Source organism: Tricharina praecox (genome assembly GCF_024521635.1).
Source record: "Tricharina praecox strain CBS 144465 chromosome Unknown BZA05scaffold_1, whole genome shotgun sequence".
In the NCBI taxonomy this organism is placed as follows: domain Eukaryota; kingdom Fungi; phylum Ascomycota; class Pezizomycetes; order Pezizales; family Pyronemataceae; genus Tricharina; species Tricharina praecox.
In genome coordinates this window covers 1,572,075-1,589,878 of record NW_026250403.1, presented here as the reverse complement: position 1 = coordinate 1,589,878, position 17,804 = coordinate 1,572,075, and the positions used below count along the sequence as shown (strand labels likewise).

Genomic DNA, 17,804 nt, shown 5'->3' with positions numbered 1-17,804 from the left:
ACGGCGGCACACTACAGAAACGGAAAATCGTGCAGTAACTAGCCCTACACAACTACCCCGAGCCGAGGAGCACATGCTTTGCTTTCTTCCATCCTGACGAAACCCGGTCGGCCCGTTTCGTGGCGCAGAGTCGGCGAAATCACCGGAGCTACAGTCGTGTGTACTCGGTGTATATACCCGTATAGCGGGATACACACAACTGTACATCCATACCCAGGATTCCGACAGAGACTGAGAATTTCGCCGTCACATGTCTCACAGCATAGCTAAGGCCGTCAGCGACATGAATTCAACAGCTTACTGAGACTCAAACCCAGGTTTGAGAATTGCGTGCACTATGTATGTACAGTAGACACATACATACTGTGCCTTCCCTAGGATTCTTCCAGAAAACCTTGTATGTATGACAGGTAAGATGTAGGTACCGGTACGTGTGGACGGTATGTAGCCCCCATCTTCCCATCTTTCTTTTTCCTTTCTTCTCGCTCGCAGGATGTCTCGGAATTGCCGTACCATAGACACGATGGTTGCTCTAGCAGACTTACCTATTAGAATCGCATCGTGAACACTCAGGCCTCCCGTCTTGCCTCTCCCTGCCAGATCCGAAGCCACCATGCAAGACCCGTAGTTATGTCGTACACAGCCTCCCCAGGCTACTATCATATCGGTACGCGGGAATACACGGCGAACCCCTACTCTAGAACATCGGTACCACCCGTAATTCAGGATCCGGCGAAACCGGAGTTCAACCTTCAACCTTCAGCCTTCATAGCGAAATTGTGCTGAGACAGTGACGAACGAATTCCAAGGATAGGCGGCGGAGCGGGGGTGAGTGATCGGTGATGACCGTGACACCGTGTCGGGCTGAGGTTTCGGTGGAGATGAATCCCTAGGTGAAAAACGATCATCGCGGTTGGTTTAGCAGTTTGACCTATCAGGATCACACCTCCCTCCGTTGAGGGTTCACATGCTCGTGCTCATGTTTATGACTACATCGACCGGCAAGGCAAACCAAGCCAAACCAAACCGTTCATGGAACCTCCGGATCTCGTGCAAACGTTGAATTCCACGCCTTGGACCGGCCGGCAATCCAGTGTCCAACATCATCAGCCTTAACAACGGCTCGTATAGAGAGATATCTGCCATGACCATTGACGGAGCGCCCGTGCCTCCCCCTGAAGGCGGTCGCCCTGTAGTAGAATCCTATGCACGTTTCAAGATTTATCCCGAGTGACGAGTGACGAACTGTGATTCTCCATGGGGAAGGGTGAATTGGAGGTCGGGGTCGAGTCCGGGGCCGGGGCCGGGGCAAAAATCCGACATTGCCCATCTCACAACCCATCTCAACCGGCCGGGCCGTCAATACTTTCCCCCGCAATACTCTCTCACTCAATGCCGCATAGAATCAATCTAGAAGGTCCGATGGAACCATTAAAAGGGGTTCGAACTTCTAAGCCATCCATCAGGATCAGCACACACAAGCCTGCTCCCCGACTCGGACCTGCTTCGCCGAAATTCATACAAGCCACCGCCACACCCACTCACTCACTCATCCTTCTAGAATACTATACATCATGTCGATCGGTCCTTGTTTTTTCTCCTTTTCTCCTTGTTGCTAGATATCTATCGTACATACATTTGCCCTGCATAAAAAAACACACAGGAGCCGGTTGATCTCCCCCCCTTTCTCGGACAAGCTACCGAGAAATCACTCATATCTATCCTCCAGCTTGATGAAGTGGTCGTACAGCTGTTCGGCGGTCATATCAGCCGACGTTTTCGACGCCTGCTGTACCTTGTTCAGGACGTATTTCGCGGGTGCGGCGGTGTTGACATTAAGCGTCCCAGCCTTTACGTCTCTCTCGCCGACGACAATGATGTGGTTGTACTGCATATTCTTTGCCTTGCGGATCTTCTTCGACAGCGAGCTGGTGGTCGTGTCGATATCGACGTGGAAGGTGCGCTTGCTCATGGACTGCGGTTGCGTAAGGTCCTTGTTTTCCACGCCGGAGATGGTGGCCAGAGTCTTGTGCGCATACGCCACGATCTCGTCGGTCATGGCGACGGGGATGACGATTGCCTGGCGCGGGGAGAGCCAGAACGGCCATTTGCCGTTGTAGTGCTCGATTAGCAGCGCCATGAAGCGCTCGAGTGAGCCCATCACGGCGCGGTGGATGATGACGGGCGTGACGAATCCGGACTCGTTCAGCTCGGCGGGGTCTTCCGAGAGAATGCCCTTTTGCTCGCTGGCAGGCGCGGGTGCAAGGTACTCGAGCTCGAAGCGCCGGGGGAGCTGGAAGTCGAGCTGCACAGTGGCCGTTTGGTGCTTCTTTCCGTCCGAGTCCGAGATCATGATGTCGATCTTGGGCCCGTAGAATGCGCCATCTCCTTCGTTCACGGTCCATGCCTGTCCGGATTCCTCAAGTGATTTCTTGAGCGCAGCCTCAGCGCGATCCCACTCTTCGAGCTCTCCGATATAGTTCTCTGGCCTGGTCGAAAGCACCAGCTCCGGCTTCGGCAGATGGAAAACCCTGTACGTCGTCTCGATGAACTGGAGTGTGGCAGAGATCTCTTGCGCGATTTGTATAGGCCGGCAGAAGATATGGCCATCGTCCTGGTGGAATCTCCGAACACGGGTGAGACCGCTCAACGAGCCGGAGTTTTCATTCCTTCGCAGCGGTCAGTCCACGTAGTATGAGCGATATCAAAAGCCGGTGAGCCTGGGCTCCGGCACAACCTACCGATGGAGCGACGAGAAGTCCGCATATCGCACGGGTAAATCCCGCAAGCTCCTTCCGCCGCCAGAGGCCTTGAACATGAGGCAGTGTCCGGGACAATTCATCGGCTTGAGGCCATATTCCTCTTCATGGCCCTCTACCGTACCCTCATCCTTGACAGCGCCTATCCCGCGCCCAGTAACCTCAAACATGTCCTCCTTGAAGTTCTCCCAATGCCCCGATGTCTCCCACAGCGACTTCTTGTAGATATTCGGCGACAGCACCTCCTGGAAGCCGTGGAGCGCATACTGCGAGCGCAGGAAGTCCACAAGCTTGGTGTAGATGCGTGTGCCGTGCGGAAGAAACAGCGGCGACCCCGGTGAGTAGTGGGTTGTTGTCAGCAGCTGTTGCGCTGTGGCTATCGTGCGATGATCTGGCGGCAGCTCGGCCTCGGCCTCGGCCTTCGGCTGTTTGGCGGGCGACGCATTGGTGGTGTCCGCTACGTCTGACTCAACTTTCGGAGGTGCCGTAGCGGCGATACCGGTAGTATCGGGTTTCGTGGACACTGGAGGTGCCGCAGTTGTGGTGTCTATGGTGCTCGCTCTGGGTATCGGAGGTGCCGGATCAGCGTGTGAGGAGTAGTTGCGGAACCGAGGAGGTAGGCATCTTGCCAGGAGTCTGGAAGTTGCAGGTGATGGCTGGAAGGACCGCCGCAGAAGGAGGGAGCATGTTGAGAGTCGCATTGAGGGAAATGCGGGGGAGACGTTGGCTTTCGGTTGAGCATGTGGGATGGACGTTCGATCCTTTTTTTAGACCAGGGTTCTGTCACGTGCTTCGGACGTCATTACGTCCGATATAAGCATGAAAGCTTTGGGAACTAGTTCATGCTAAAGATGCTCCGGGAAGCAATGGAACCTTCTCGTGTACATTCTTGTTCTATTGCATGTGTCTTTTTTTTGATTTCTCCTATGCATTGCCGTTCTGTCGCTATCGTATACCGAGTGAGAATACGAGGGTTACAGCTAAGTCAGCGCGCCAAAGCAAGTTGACGCAGAGAAAGCACGAGGGTGGTTTTAGGATACGCGACATTAAAACGGTTCCGCTTATGAGTGTGTTGACAAAAGCCAAGTTAGGAGACCTCCATGTTGGTGAACTGTATGAGTTTAGCGTTAAGCAATGGTGGGATTGTGAAGCCGGACATGATGTTGCCGAGTCATTTCGTTGTCATTCTCAGGTCGAGGAGTCATTGTTTGTTGAGATAATGTTTTGTTGGGTTGTGATTGCAGAGTCAATTGTTTTATTGAGTCGCCGATCTGTTTTTCTTTACCGTAGTCAATACCTAAAACAATGATGAGTCAATTAATAAGAATGACCACTCATAACACAAAATTGACTACCCGAAAATCCAAGTCATCTAAGCGAACCAAACAAAAAAGTAACACAATCAATCCATTGCTCTGCTGAATCTCGTCAAACATTGTATCATCAAATTGAAACTCATCATCCGTCCGCTCTCGCTCCATCTTCATCATCATACTCTTCTCTTATTCATCAACTTCCGATATAAATCATCGCCTGAATGTAGTGGCGGAATCGGAATGAAAAGTATTTCTGCTGGAAACCAGCACGGGAAGAATGACATCCCTCGGGCTGTCCATGTGATTTGCGTCGTCAATCTTTCATCATTCTTCTGGTAGTTCAAAGTCTCTTTTCCTCACTCTCAGAGTTTGTCCCCCCCAAATGAACTGTAGATAACTAAAACACACTATCGCACTCGCTCGAAGCCTTACCGACGCAGCCTCGTCTGACTCAGCCTCGCCCCGCTTGCTCGCTTAACATGATTCCTAATGACAAGAAAATGACCACTCAATAAACTTGCTCGACGCACCCACATCCCCCACCTCAAGCTCCAGTTGTGAACCCTCGCATCCCCACCACCCTCGAACAAGCTTCCTTCTCTCCAACAATGGCCGACCAGAGATACATCACAGCTCTACAACCCTTCATCCTGCTCGCAAAGAATGCTACGGGTCGAGCAGCCGCGGACCTAGTGGTGCAGGCTACCCAAGCGCCAGGCACCTACGTCTTCTCCGAGCTCCTCGAATGCCCCGGCATCCAAGCTCTCTCGTCCAACCCCGACGGACTCCCATACTTTGAGCTCCTCAGGATCTTTGCCTACGGCAGCTTAGCAGAATACCGGAGTAAGTAACATCCGTTCCGTGCGGCCGCGATTGAATGCTCGTGCCTAGGTAGGCTAAGGTGTAACAGCGAACCCGAACCTCCCCGCGCTCAACGAGAAGCAGCTCGAAAAGCTCAAGCAGCTCTCGCTGATCACCATTGCGTCGCGCGGATCGGAACACCTCACATACCCGTCCCTCCTGAAGTCGCTCGAGCTCCCAAGCGTCCGCATCCTGGAGGACCTCATCATCTCGGCCATCTACGCGGGATTGCTACATGCGAAGCTCGATACTGCGTCGCAGCTGGTCGAAGTCTCTTCTACCGCTGGACGCGACGTGGCGCCGGTCGAGATCCAGAGCATGGTGGAAACGTTGAACGCTTGGTGCAAACAGTGTGATGATGTCCTTGCAGATATCGACGAGCAGATGGAGAAGGTGAATCGAGAGGCGCTGCGGAAGAAGAAGGACAGCGAGGAGTACGAGAAGTTTGTTGCAGCTAGGAAGGAGGAGCTCAAGAATCAGGATAAGGCGGTTGGTGGCAAGGGAAAGAGGGTTATCTCGGAGAGCGCTGAAGATTTTAGGGGCAACGTGGAAGAAGATGACGGTATGGATCTGGACGATTCGTCGTTTGGTGAAGTTGGAAGCACTGCCTGGACATCGAATGCTGGCAGGAGGAGGCTCAAGGGACGGCTCGGTGGCTTGATGGGAGATCGTAAGAGGAGGTAAACGTCGTCACGGGGTTTATGTGCGAGCTCATACGGACCGGATGGCTGTCATTGTTAATGTTTTCTTCTTCGGCGTTGTTTGGATCGGGCATTAAAGGTGTTTTCATACCAGTTTGTGTGCGTGATTGACATGATTCATACTCACGTCTGAACCATTTCGGTTGCATGGGGATGGATTTTACAGAATCTGTGATGATCAAACCTAGTCAGGTATCATTGTGTTCATTTGATTGTCTAAGGATACGTGCAAATGATATTGTATCACTCCCACCTGATGCACAAAAAGCTCAGACGTCAGTAGAGCAGTGAATCCGGGTCCTCAAACGTGTGCATCTTTTTTTGTTTCTTGTTTAGTCATTTTTGCATTCAACCTTAGTAGATCATGGCAGTTACAAACCGGTTCCCCCACACTGTCCCGCGCACCCATCCAACACCAGAACGAAAAGTTGTGAAGCTCTCGTTCGAGTGATGATACCGTAGTGCATCCACATCCCCAAAGCCCATGCACTCGCTTCCCGCAGAACCCTGTCACCGGTGATATCATAGTCCTTTTCCCTGTCATGCTCACTATCCCGTCCCCCGGGTACCAGAGATCCACCGCATCTTTTCCCAAAATCTCGCACGACACCCCCGAAAAAAAAAACTCCATGAACTGCATCACAATGGTCCGCGGCCGTCCGCCAGCTCTGATCTGGATCCGCTTCTACTCCACAGGCACAGCAACCGGGCCGAGAGCCGACAGCAACGAGGCGAAACAGAAGGCGTGGGAAGACCCCCGTGTGCGCGAGTTGAAGGATGAGTTCGCCGATTTGAGGGAGAGTTATAGTAGGTACCCGTCGTGTTGGTTGAGTTGGGTTGTCTAGGGAGGTGACGGCTGATCGGGTGATATGTACATAGAGGCACCGAAGAATCCGGTTGTTTTGGTGTGTGCCACCCTAAGGAGGAGGACGAAGGGAGGGGACCGGGAGGGCTGATGTAGAGAGTACTTAGTGCCATGGCTTGATGGGCTTTGACAAACTGCGACTGGCGGGGAACTGGATTCCGGGGATCGAATGTAACGTTCTCTCCCTCCCTCCCTCCCATTGACACTATCGCTACAGCTATTGACCCGTCCGTGTGGTAGACTGGCGTGGAATCTCAGATTGCCTCCAGGCCCGTGGGGTGCAGGTAATCGTATCGACAGTTCCGCCGACGTCGACGATCGAGCAGAGGGCCGAGGCTTTGGCGGAAGGGATCAGGAAGGCAGGTGGCGTCGGGAAGAGTGTTAATTTGATTGGGTAGGAGGCCCACGTGTGCCGCATCTGGAATCTGGGGGAGGTACATAGGACTGACGACATGTAGGCATAGTATGGTGCGTTTACCGTGGTTGATACTGTGGGAGGAACAGTGGGCTGACGTGGGCTGCGGGTATGGATTGGAGTGTTTAGGGGTGAGTATTTGGCCCCTTGGGGAACTGTGGATGGTCGACTGACCAATTGGCTACGATAGTGGGATCGATGCCAGGTATATGATCAGTATACTCAAACCGACCGACTTCAAGGTGCTGTCTCTCACGACTGTTGCCACTCCTCACCATGGTATGGCCACATTCTGAAGCACATTATATCACTCGCTAATATTCACAGGCTCATCCTTCGCCGACCGCATGTTTTCCACTATTGGACGTCTGTAACCCCCTTTCGGTCCAAGATATGTCTCTCTGACTCCGTCCATAGCGCATAACCTACCCCGGATCTACCGTGTCCTTCACAAGATGGGATTCCAAACCGGCGCCTTCTCACAACTCACCACGAAGTACATGGACGAGACCTTCAATCCGGCCGTCCCCAACGACCCCAACGTCAGCTACTTCTCATACGGCGCCACCTTCGCGCCTCAATTCTACAACATCTGGTACGCACCGCACCGCGTAATCCAGGAAACAGAGGGTCCGAATGACGGGCTGGTATCCGTCAAATCGGCAAGGTGGGGGACATACGAAGGGACCTTGGTGGGCGTCAATCACCTCAGCATCATAAATTGGGTCAATCGTGTTGGATTCGCGGTGGGCAATTTGATCGGCGTGAAGAGGGACTTTAATGCGCTGGCATTTTACTGCGCTATTACTGGTGAGTTCTTCTTGGGGTAGTGGGGTAGTGGGGGAGCGGTGGCTGATGTGGTGCACGATACTCCAGATAAGCTGGCTGAAAAAGGATTTTGAGGAGAATGAGTGCCGGAAGGAGATGTAGAATTTAGTTTAGATGATATCCGAAAGATACCTACCACAGCATAAACATCATTTGCAATTAAGATCAACTCCGGAGCCTGAATACAGCGAGCCCAAATAAAAACACTTTTCTCCACCATCAAGTCCATCGGATTACTCGGGCCTAAACTTCCTCCCCTTCTTCCTCTCCTCAACGCGTTTCCTGTCCTCCTCAAACTTCGCCAACAGCTCGTTCTGCCGCGTCTTCTTCTCCTCTCTAATCTGGAACCTATAAAAGCCCTTAAGCTCCCCCTTCCTCTTCTCCTTCTCATCCAATACCGCCTTGGCCGCCTCTTGCGTCGCAGGCTTAACCCTGCCGCCCCTCGTAACAGTAACAAACCCATCCTCATCGACGACACTCCTCCTCTTGGCCGCCTGTTGTTTCGCCACCTCCTCCGCCTCCCCAAACGCAGCCACAAACGCGTCCGCGCTCGCCTGCAGCCTCGCCGACGCCGGGAACCTCAGCCTATGATGCGCGGCATACCTCGCGATCCCCAGCTCTGGAACACCGGCCACGCCCTCGCCCCACACCGGCAGTGCCGCCGCGGTCTTCGACTTCCGCCGCAGCTTCTCGATCGCCCGCAGCGCGCCCGCGCAGCTGGCGTCGTCAACGAATACCGCGAGCCCGTTCGCGCCGCTGCGCTGCAGCGCCCGGTCCCACGTCCTGATCTCTGCGGCTGCGGCGAGCGCGGCGGCTTCGCCGCCTCCGGAGGTGATCGCGCGCTTGCGCTTCTTGGTGCTGGAGTCGATGGTGGTGGGAGCGGCGGGCGCGGGGGGTGGAGGGGCGGCGGCGTCGGTGCTGAAGCTGACGGATTCTATGCGGCCGCCGCCGAGTGACGAGAGGAGGGTGCGCAGGTGCGCATCTGTGGCGTCGGCGGGAAGGTTCGAGACGAAGAGCGTGCGGCTGTCGTTGGGTGTGGGGATGCGCGGTTGGTGACGCCGGAGGTAGAGGATGTGGGTTGCTTCTGGGGCGCCGGAGGGGGTTGCGGGGAGAGCTAGTGGTAGTATGTAGTATTCGTTCTTGATCTTGAGGGGGATTGAGGCTGTCATCTTGGTTGGTTGTGGTGTTTGGTGGTGAGGTTTGGGTTCGAAATTCGAGATTCGAAGTTTTGGGTTGCAGGGAACGGGCAGGGTTCTACTGCGCCAAGATTTCACGGTTGATCACCTCGAACTGTAACTCGGGCGAAGTTACACACTACTTTCGCCACTTGCTTGTGAAACACAGATTATTATTCGAGCTTCTCAAGCCCGGAGTGACGTTGCGTTAAGTACAGAGACATAGCAAATGAGATCTGTCCAAGAAGTCCGCAAGCCCAAGAACCGCTGCCCGCTGTGTACCTGCCGTGACAAAGCGATGCTATCCAAAAGATGAAATTACAAGTCCCAGTTCCAATGTAAAATGCCGTCCAAAGATGAAGTGAAGGAAAAGAAAGGGTATGAAAAAGATTGTGCGAAGTGGCGATAGAGAGCGGAGACAAAGGAAGAGTGCAGAGAAGTGCACTAGCATGTGGGTATCGCGGTCCAGTGTAGGAGATGAGAATAGAAATCAAAAAAACAGCCCAAAACGCCCCAGAAATGCTCTATCCCCTTCCAAAAAAAACCCCCCAACATCCTTCCTACCTTATGCTATGAGAGGTCAACAAAAGAAAAAACATACCGTTTCGTATATATAATAGATAAAACACCGGCTCCGCTCACGACAATCCTGGCCCGTCAACCAAGGACTCCCTCAGCAAGTCCTCGTCGACGAATCCAGCAATCGGCCTCGTGATCGGCTTCTTCGCTTTGGGCTCCTCGCTTCTTCCTGGTTTCGATCCTCCAGGCGCCAACGTAACGTACTTCCAGAACCAACCACTACCGCCGCCAGCGCCATTGCTACTGGCGGCAGACGGTTTCCGGGAAAGGGTCTTGCCGGTAGGCGGGCTACCCTCAGCAAGCCCCAGTAGCCGGCTGTACGCTGAGCCTCCCCACTGGCTGCTTCCGGGACTATCTCGGATTGCCACTCCGTGTGTGATGCTTGCTTGTGGATCATTGACTCTCGATCTATGGCTTCTCAGATCAGGCCGCCGAGACGTGAACGACGATACCGAGAGCGCGGGGGACGTGTGGTACGCCGAATGATCGAGCGCGGATATTGACAAGAGACTCTCGTGGGATACCGAGCGCTTTAGGATTGGAATGGGAGGTGAAGCCGCCCGCATTGGAGACGGCTGTGGCGGAGAGCGAGAAATGCTCTCAGGATCCGAAGACACTTCTTGGGTAGTGTTGAGAATGGTGAAGGGTGGCGGGTGGGAGACCTTGCGGGTATGTTTCCCCCAAGATTGTTTGGGCCACGGTGCATAGTTCGAGTCTGCACTGGTCGGACGCGAGGTGTCGTCGCCGTTGTCCATGCGATCAAAGATCGACGAGTCACGGAAAGTGGAGGTGGGCGACGAAGAGAGAGCGCCCGTTGACGTTGACCAGCGTTTTGGCGCCCTGCTCGAGGAACCACTGGCAGCATCGAATCCTTGGACGCGAAGTGTGTCGATATGGTGATCGCCGGAAATGTTCTTCTTCTTCTTCGGACGCCTGAGCGGGGGTTTGATGGCTTTCCCCTTGTTGCCGGGGAGTGCATGATAGTGGTGGTGGTGAACGACTACGCCTGCGGCTGTCGTGGAACTCTGCGGCGACGGGGATCGCGCGAGCTCCATGCTCAAAGGCGACCTGCCGGAGTCGACCTGGATGTGGTGGTCGCTACCCATGACTTCCAATTTCTCGCGCAGCATCTTGATCTCCTCCTGCGACTGCGCCAGCATGTCCCTCAGCTCTGCGACGCCCAGCTGCAGGTGCCCATTCTCCGCGAGTATCTCCTTCATGAAGCGGCTGATGGCGTTCTTGTCCGCCGCCAGCGTCGTAGGGAATGTCCCAGCCCTCTGACTCGCCAGCTTGCGTTGTTCCATCCGTTCAAGGATGTTCTTGGATCGCGCACGCTCCAACGTGTGCTCGCGCTGTATCCGCTCCAGCTGGTTTTCGAGCTCTGCAAGTTGACGTTCGGCCCGTTTCCATCGCGCGACCGCAGCCCGCTCCTCCTCCTTTGTGGTGGTGATGGTGTTCCGCAGTTCCTCCTGTTCGCTCTCCAAGACTGCCAGCTGCGCCTCGAGAACCGCTGTTCGAGCTGCATGTGCAGAAATCCGAGATAACTCGGCCTGTCAAACAACGCTTCAATCAACATTCCCGCAGATGGCAAAAACAACCCCCTCCCCCACGCAACAGACGTACGGATGGATGGATGAATAGATGGACCGGGGTGGGGGGAATTGGTGACGGCAGTGTACGATGTCATTGCAGTGCACTTACATGCGCAGCATCCAGATCTTCCTGTAGTTCCCTCACTCGCAGTTCGGACATGGCCATGCTCGAGTTGAGCTCCTCAAGATCGCGCAAGAGCCGCTTATTCTCCTCCAGCGTCTTTTCGTTCTCGACTTCTAACTGGGCGTTCTGGCTCTCCAACTCCTCCAGGACCATCGCGGTGGACGCTTGGCGGGATTCTGCTTCCGCCATCGAGCTTTCGTGTCGTTTGAGAAGTGCCTACGATGCACCGGATCCGGCCAGTTTCATGTCAGCTACCTCTCTCCTCTTTTCTTGTGTGTGTGTGGGTGGGCGTGTGTGTGTATGCGTGCGTGTCGTGCATCATACTGCATGGCAATAAATGCAGTAACCCAACAAGCAACTCAAAGTACCTGACGCCAACCACGACAAAAACAAACACGACGACAAGGACGACCGTCGACGTAACTATCGCCAACACAAACATCTCGCGTCGGGGAACACAAGCTCCAGCTCCAGGAGAAGGGGGTGAAACGAAACGTCGAGAAAGGAAGGGTGCGCACACGCGAGAAGAACACGACGAGAAGGAGAAGAAGAAGTATCGCATCTCCCTCCCCCCAGAACTGACGGTGGCCGGACTGACCTTTCCAAGCGTACCCGCAATCTTCATCTGGCCCTCGAGTTCCTGCAGCATCGCCTGGTTCCTGTGAAGTGACTCGCACTGGTCACTCCCGCAACAACACGCCACTCCTCCCAGCGAATGCACGCTCATGGGCCGCTGCGTGTGTCGTGAAAGGTTCCGCGTCAAGGACTCGAGCGAGGCATCTTCGTCGTCGGAATCGTGGTCCGTGGATACGGATGCGGACATGGCTGTGTTGTGTTGACTTCGCTTGTTGCTCGACCAGATCGCTGCTGCAGCGCCGTGGTAATTGTCGTCGTTGTTGTTGTTGTCGTGAGATCTTGGTGTTTTGTGTCGGATGAGAGGAGGAGGGGTGGCTGGCTGGCTGGAGGTTCTTCTCTCTCTTTCTATGCTGGGCGAGTTCGAGATCGGTGTTCTATGTATCAGTCAGTCAGTCAGTCCCTCGGTCGCTGTCCCGGACACTCTTGAGCGATCTCCCACCACCCTGCCAACTGCCCCCAGCCATCTACGTCCCGCCAGGGATTAAGGTACCTGGCTAAGGAACTTGACAACGGTGCACCGCCAAACCAATTGGAGCGGTAGATATGCGATGGTCTAGCGCGAGTTGCAGGAGCCGCTGCAGGCCGAACCCGTTCTTTGGTTCTTTCTCCAGAGAGATCCATATCGCTGCCTCAGGCCTGCCATGCCGGTTATGTATAACCACGAATCAATCAACGCAGTACAGGTGTACTCAAACAAGAGGCTCGCCACGAATATCCAGAGACACAGTCTTTGGTCGCTTGATTACGACGCTCCAAGACCGAGCGAGAAATCGAAGCAAAATAGCCTTCGGATTCCGCACTGTCGTCAGGATACCGTATAGAGTGTCCAGGTAGGCGATAGAGCCGCATATCTAGAGTACTTTGTAGCTGAAATAACCCCCCCAAAATCCTGCCTTATCTAACCATAAACCCGCCCCCGCCTCGTCTCGTCTCGCCCGGATGAAGGATGGAAGCTATCTTTGAGGGAAATATGCAGGCTGATTTTCTGCTGAATTTTTTCTTCTTTTTTCCGCAAGCCAATCCGATTGTTTTCTTTTCGAGATACCATTTTCAGCTGTTGGGTCGAAGTTTGCAGTTGCAGTTGCAAAATTTTCCCCCACCACGACGCCGCTCCTGCCGGCGGATTCATCCGTTTCCGTTCGTTGGGGGTTATGGAATCCGTGATTGGACTGTGGGGAAGCGTTTCTTGATATCTCCTATCATAAATGAGTGGAAGTGGAGTATATCATAGAGTACTTTGAATTACAAGAGTTGCTGCGGCTTCCCAGCCGGCAACGATGTACAACTCATGTACTATACTCTGGTTACTGTATTTATCGGCAGCCTCCCACAAAATCCAGCGATAAAGGGAGACTTTTTGAATTCCTGCATAAACATGCAACGCGTGGACGCTGACACGCCACACGAGGGGACGTGGGGACTGGGGGGACTCGGGGGAGGGGGAAAGTAAAATAAATGTAAATGAAAAGGAAAATCGGGAACAAAAGTCCGAGCATCGAGACGAATACATACCCGGTCGGCAGCGGCATTTGCTGGCAGAAATGCGGAGGAGGGGAGGAGGAGGAGGGTCCGTGGGTGCATAACGCATACATACACGCCGGCGGCGATGCGTGGCCGACCGACGAAAGCAAAGCACAGGTTAACCAGAGTTGTCGGGCTGTTTTGCCCCACAGCTGACGGGGGGTGGGTATCCCAGTGACCCGTGTAAGAGCACCAAAGCCTCTGCCCCCAAATTCTCCTGCTGATCCCTCAGCTCGGCCATGATCTGTGCTTCAATGTCAAAAACAAGGAAATTCGGAAACTCTGTCGCCAGCTCCCCCCGAAGCCCGAACAATTTCATTCATGTGATTGACCATCGTGAGAAAGTTGGGTGACTGATTTAGATGGTTATTTGTGGTGTTGAAATCATCCCAGAGTGATGTGTAGTCAGACGTGATAGTTGATGACCACCGACAATGGTGGGAGCACCGCCACTATGCATCACCGGACCTCGTCCATCGCCTTGTCCCGTGGAGAAATTCACAACAAAAAACAACCATAATGTAGATATATGCCACACTCATAGAAAGCGATACCAAACCACAGAGGGCGAAGCTGGCGGAGTTATGGGTTGTGGTCATGCGTATGATTATGAGTATTGTCGTCGTGAGAATGGACTTCGTTTGGGAAAGTGCCATTTAACGCCCGATCGGGCGCTGCATAATATGATTGCCTTGAAAACGGATCAGGGGACGAGAACGACTGTCCCCATCGGGTAATGTTGTACTGCCAGCGCCAGTTCGGTCTGGAACAAATACCCGCGCACTTCCGAGAACTGGTAACGCCAATGTAAAAGACGTCCTACAGTTTTGCTTCTAATGGAAGTCTGTTGGCAGTGTCATGGTGCATGGTGGAGGGGACCATATACGCTCCTCTCCCTACCTTCGCATCTCGTGTGGCTTCCTGCGTCTGTCGGTAAATGTTGATGAATTGGTGCGTAAGTGATCCATTCTTCACAAGAGACGGAGGAGTATCGCGCCAAGGAACAACGGAAAGCCGGCCTTGTTCGACGTCACGCCAAGGCATAACGGAAAGCCGGCCTTGTTCGATGTCACGCCTTAATTAATCCATCGACCGTCCAGTGCTTCGAGAAACTAAAGCATAAGCCATGGATAATGAATTGGTTGAACAGGACAAACTTCCATAGATAATACACGTGTAGGATTGTAGGCTATGCCAGCCACCACTGATCAATCTCTTTAAGAATATTCGGGGAATCCAAGTCCTGTTTTACTACATACCGTACATGAAGAAGAATGAGTGATGACCTATGATCACCTTCTGTACCGGTCACGGTCATCGCGATCACGATGCCTTCTTGGACTGCGACTTCGGTTGTGACGGAGCCTATCACTTTCCCTCCTTCGATCTCTGCTACGGCTACGACTCCGGTACCTTTTCGTGTCTTTGCTTCTTCCGTCATCGTGTCCGCGAGATGAACGGTGACGGTCCTGTTCTCTGCGGCGCGGAGGCTCTTCCTTTCTTTTGACATCAGGAGCATCAAAAACGAGATCGTGCTGCCCATCATTACGCGGTGCTCTTGTGTCTTCCCGGTATTGCCCCCGTCGCTGCAGCTGCGATGATCCGCCAAACCCATGCGAATTGGCCTGTTTCTGGCGTTTTTCGTTGGTGTTTGTCCGCCAGCTAGTGGACAATTTCGACACCTGTCTTTGATGTAAGTAAACGTAGAGTCGGTCGGGGCTCGGGAGAGCTTACACTCTGGGAAAAGTCCACGTGAATCCTGTGGTCGTCAATCAAAACACCTTGCATCTTAAAGTAGGCCTGTTCGCAGGCTTTCTGATCGTCAAACTCAATAAATGCATACTGCAGACTATCACCAGTCCTCTTGTCCCGAATGACCTCACACGAGAGAATCTTGCCAAAGCGGCTGAAGATGAGATTCAAGTCTTCGTCTGAAATGGGTTCACGTCAGTCAATGGGGTCGGATAACGGAACAAGCCCCCTCCCCCCGACAACACGTACCTTGTGTGACTGGATTGAGCTTGCATACAAACAGAATGTTTTCTGGTGGTTTGACGTCGGCAAATGGTAGATCTCCGACCATCTCTAGCGTAAGAGCTTGTGCCTTAGCCTCCCGATCTCGCCTCCGTTTTTCAGCCACTTCAGGATCTTCGTTAACATCGAGCTCTTCATCCTCCGCGATTCGGACGGTTGCCAACTGGGCAGCTGATGGGACGGGACTCTCTGGCGGTTCAACCAAACCCTTGGGATCGGGGAACGGATCCTCCAGGATTATCGCATGCCGTATTCTGATGTCTTTCAGCGGCCTTCCCTTGCCGTCACAGAAAGCGTTGTTGATCTTCTCCAACACATCGAATCCCTCCACGACTTTGCCGAAGACCGATGACTTGCCGTCAAGATAGTCTAGATTGTCCCCTAGGGTGATGATGAACTGACTCCCGCTAACCCTCTCATCGGGGTTACTTGCAGCTGGAGCGGTAGCCATGCTGACGGTTCCGCGCTCCGAATGTTTCAATTTCGAGTGAAATTCCGCCGGAAAGAAGCGGCGCGACGGGCCGTCGATAAGGCCCCATATAGACGAACCACCATCTGAGTCTGGCGAGTCTGGTCCGATTGGGTCGCCGGTCTGGAACGAAAAGTCTCTCTGGACACCGTATATTGGAGAGAAATTGTAATATTTCACTTTGCATCTGACAGCGGTTCCGAACGTGGTGTTAGTTGGTTGGTGATTGTAGGTTCCCGAAGCGGGAGATTTCAGAAGGCTAGGGTCGCCGTACGGAAAGGAATGAACGCCGAATGAGCGCGATATTGGGATTTTTTTTATCTTTTTTTTATATATTTTTTTTTGGGAGGGGGGGGGTGGGATTTGCGTACAGCTTCAGAAAATTCTCGCAGGTGCGCGGAGCGTAGTCGACGAGCAGGTCAATGACGATATCGCCCGCCTCGCCCAGCTCCAATAGAACGGACATTGGTGGGACTCTAAGAGAAGCTGTTGCGTGGATCGAGGGCGAAAAGAGCAGGATTCCTAGGGCGGACGAGCAAATTGGTGGGTTACCGGTTCTGAAGCCGAGTGGTAGTTCGCAAGTCGATTTCACGGAGTCGACAGAGAGGCGCAAGTGTCTAGCAGAGGGAGGAAGGGAGGTAGGGTGGTGTTTGGTCGGGGTGGTTCGAGGAGGAGCGGTGGCACTACGTCGTCGCGTGTGGTTGCTGCTGCGCGTTGCTGGAGCCTTGAAGGTGAGGTCACAGCTTCAATGGAGATGATTGGTGTGGTTTTCAGCTGCTCCTTTCCCAAGGCTTGGCACGCCTCATCAGGTTAGGTAAGTAAGGAGCTATGGTCTCGTTAAGATACGCATTAGCCGCGAGTATCTACACTTTGTTCTCCATGTAACGGCGCTACAGCTCGGCAGCTCATCGATGTCGCTCGCAAGCTGGATACTTACGACAGCTTGAGTGGGTGCATAGAGAAGCTTTATTTCTGCTCGCCCATTCAGCTCAACAAGTCAACTCTAACTAGAGTACAGCCTAGCACTCTGCGTGGTACACGGACACAGACACAGACACAGACAGACACAGACACAGACACATACATGGACTCAGGGAACTCGGATGGGACGACAACTGCCGGGCAGACAACTTCTGATTTGATAATGCTTACGATACCGGACTTGAGGAGTACCTATGTGAGGAGGGAGGGAGGGTGGTAACCACGTCCGGTTGCACGCTGGATCTTCCCTTGCGGGTACACGACGTTGGGAGGGCAACGTCGAAGAACGGCTCTTGTGCATCAGGTACCCCGAGTCCCCTCCATCCGACAGAGGCCGTGGCGTGCATCGATTCCTTGTGCCGGCCGCGCAGGGAATACTCCGCTCCTAAGTCCTGGCGGAAAGAACCACCATCGTTAACTCGCCGCCCAAAGCTACTCACGGTTACTGGACAGCACTCTAGCCATTCCATCTACCGTCCCCCGAGATGTCCTGGCGGCATGGCAGTTAATGGGTTATACACATCGCGCGGCTATCTATAGCCAGATCTACGCTCCCCTCCAAGAACGGCGTGCCAAGAGGTTGGGAATTCGAGGCCCGGCTCAAAGTTCCAATTCGTGAATGGCAGTTATCTGGGCACACATACAAATGGCCTGGTTGTTGCGCGAAAGCTGTGCCATGCGGGGCCACAGGACGTTATGTGTTGTTCTTGGCGCCCTTTCTTCTACCTGCAACTTCCCGAGACAGTCCGGTGCAACTCCATCGATATATCAGTCTGCGCGCAGATTCTCCTCGGTTTCACCGCACTCCGTTTCTGCACGACATGCATCTCGAGATGACCAGTCATCCAGTCATCCAGTCGGCCAGTCGGCCAGCCAGCCAGTTGGCCAGCCATTTGGCCAGCCCAGAAGGCCATTGCGAGAGGGGCAGCTGCTCTGCGGTTGGTTCAA

At 53.7% G+C, this 17,804-nt stretch overlaps 6 protein-coding genes across 6 annotated transcripts; 2 read left to right on the top strand and 4 right to left on the bottom strand.

The window, feature by feature from the left end:
- Positions 1-1,266: 1,266 nt before the first annotated feature.
- Positions 1,267-3,501, bottom strand: BZA05DRAFT_382482 (uncharacterized protein). Its single transcript, XM_051482119.1, has 2 exons — positions 2,742-3,501; positions 1,267-2,669 (listed from the first exon to the last, which is right to left on the bottom strand). The coding sequence occupies exons 1-2, from the start codon at positions 3,458-3,460 to the stop codon at positions 1,709-1,711; spliced, it is 1,680 nt and encodes a 559-aa protein (XP_051344402.1). The 5' UTR covers positions 3,461-3,501; the 3' UTR covers positions 1,267-1,708.
- A 1,097-nt stretch (positions 3,502-4,598) lies between these two features.
- BZA05DRAFT_382480 (uncharacterized protein) lies at positions 4,599-5,888 on the top strand. Its single transcript, XM_051482118.1, has 2 exons — positions 4,599-4,918; positions 4,986-5,888. Exons 1-2 carry the CDS (start codon positions 4,684-4,686, stop codon positions 5,618-5,620), a joined length of 870 nt encoding a protein of 289 aa, XP_051344401.1. The 5' UTR covers positions 4,599-4,683; the 3' UTR covers positions 5,621-5,888.
- A 501-nt stretch (positions 5,889-6,389) lies between these two features.
- BZA05DRAFT_450705 (Alpha/Beta hydrolase protein) lies at positions 6,390-7,750 on the top strand (the record flags this gene model as incomplete). Its single annotated transcript, XM_051487415.1, has 7 exons — positions 6,390-6,444; positions 6,517-6,542; positions 6,610-6,673; positions 6,743-6,896; positions 7,108-7,196; positions 7,245-7,283; positions 7,335-7,750. Coding segments are annotated over 7 exons (840 nt in total), but the record flags the coding sequence as incomplete, so codon positions are not given.
- Positions 7,751-7,984: 234 nt separating this feature from the next.
- Positions 7,985-8,984, bottom strand: BZA05DRAFT_346150 (ribosomal RNA-processing protein 7-domain-containing protein; the record flags this gene model as incomplete). Its single annotated transcript, XM_051481186.1, has 1 exon — positions 7,985-8,984. A coding segment is annotated over exon 1 (930 nt), but the record flags the coding sequence as incomplete, so codon positions are not given.
- Positions 8,985-9,101: 117 nt separating this feature from the next.
- Positions 9,102-11,768, bottom strand: BZA05DRAFT_382474 (uncharacterized protein). The gene is made up of 3 exons (XM_051482117.1): positions 11,585-11,768; positions 11,201-11,453; positions 9,102-11,049 (listed from the first exon to the last, which is right to left on the bottom strand). The coding sequence occupies exons 2-3, from the start codon at positions 11,402-11,404 to the stop codon at positions 9,559-9,561; spliced, it is 1,695 nt and encodes a 564-aa protein (XP_051344398.1). The 5' UTR covers positions 11,405-11,453; positions 11,585-11,768; the 3' UTR covers positions 9,102-9,558.
- A 2,772-nt stretch (positions 11,769-14,540) lies between these two features.
- BZA05DRAFT_14004 (peptidyl-prolyl cis-trans isomerase-like 4) lies at positions 14,541-16,612 on the bottom strand. The gene is made up of 4 exons (XM_051478888.1): positions 16,247-16,612; positions 15,374-16,062; positions 15,107-15,303; positions 14,541-15,054 (listed from the first exon to the last, which is right to left on the bottom strand). The coding sequence occupies exons 1-4, from the start codon at positions 16,339-16,341 to the stop codon at positions 14,665-14,667; spliced, it is 1,371 nt and encodes a 456-aa protein (XP_051344397.1). The 5' UTR covers positions 16,342-16,612; the 3' UTR covers positions 14,541-14,664.
- Between the last annotated feature and the right edge of the window lie 1,192 nt (positions 16,613-17,804).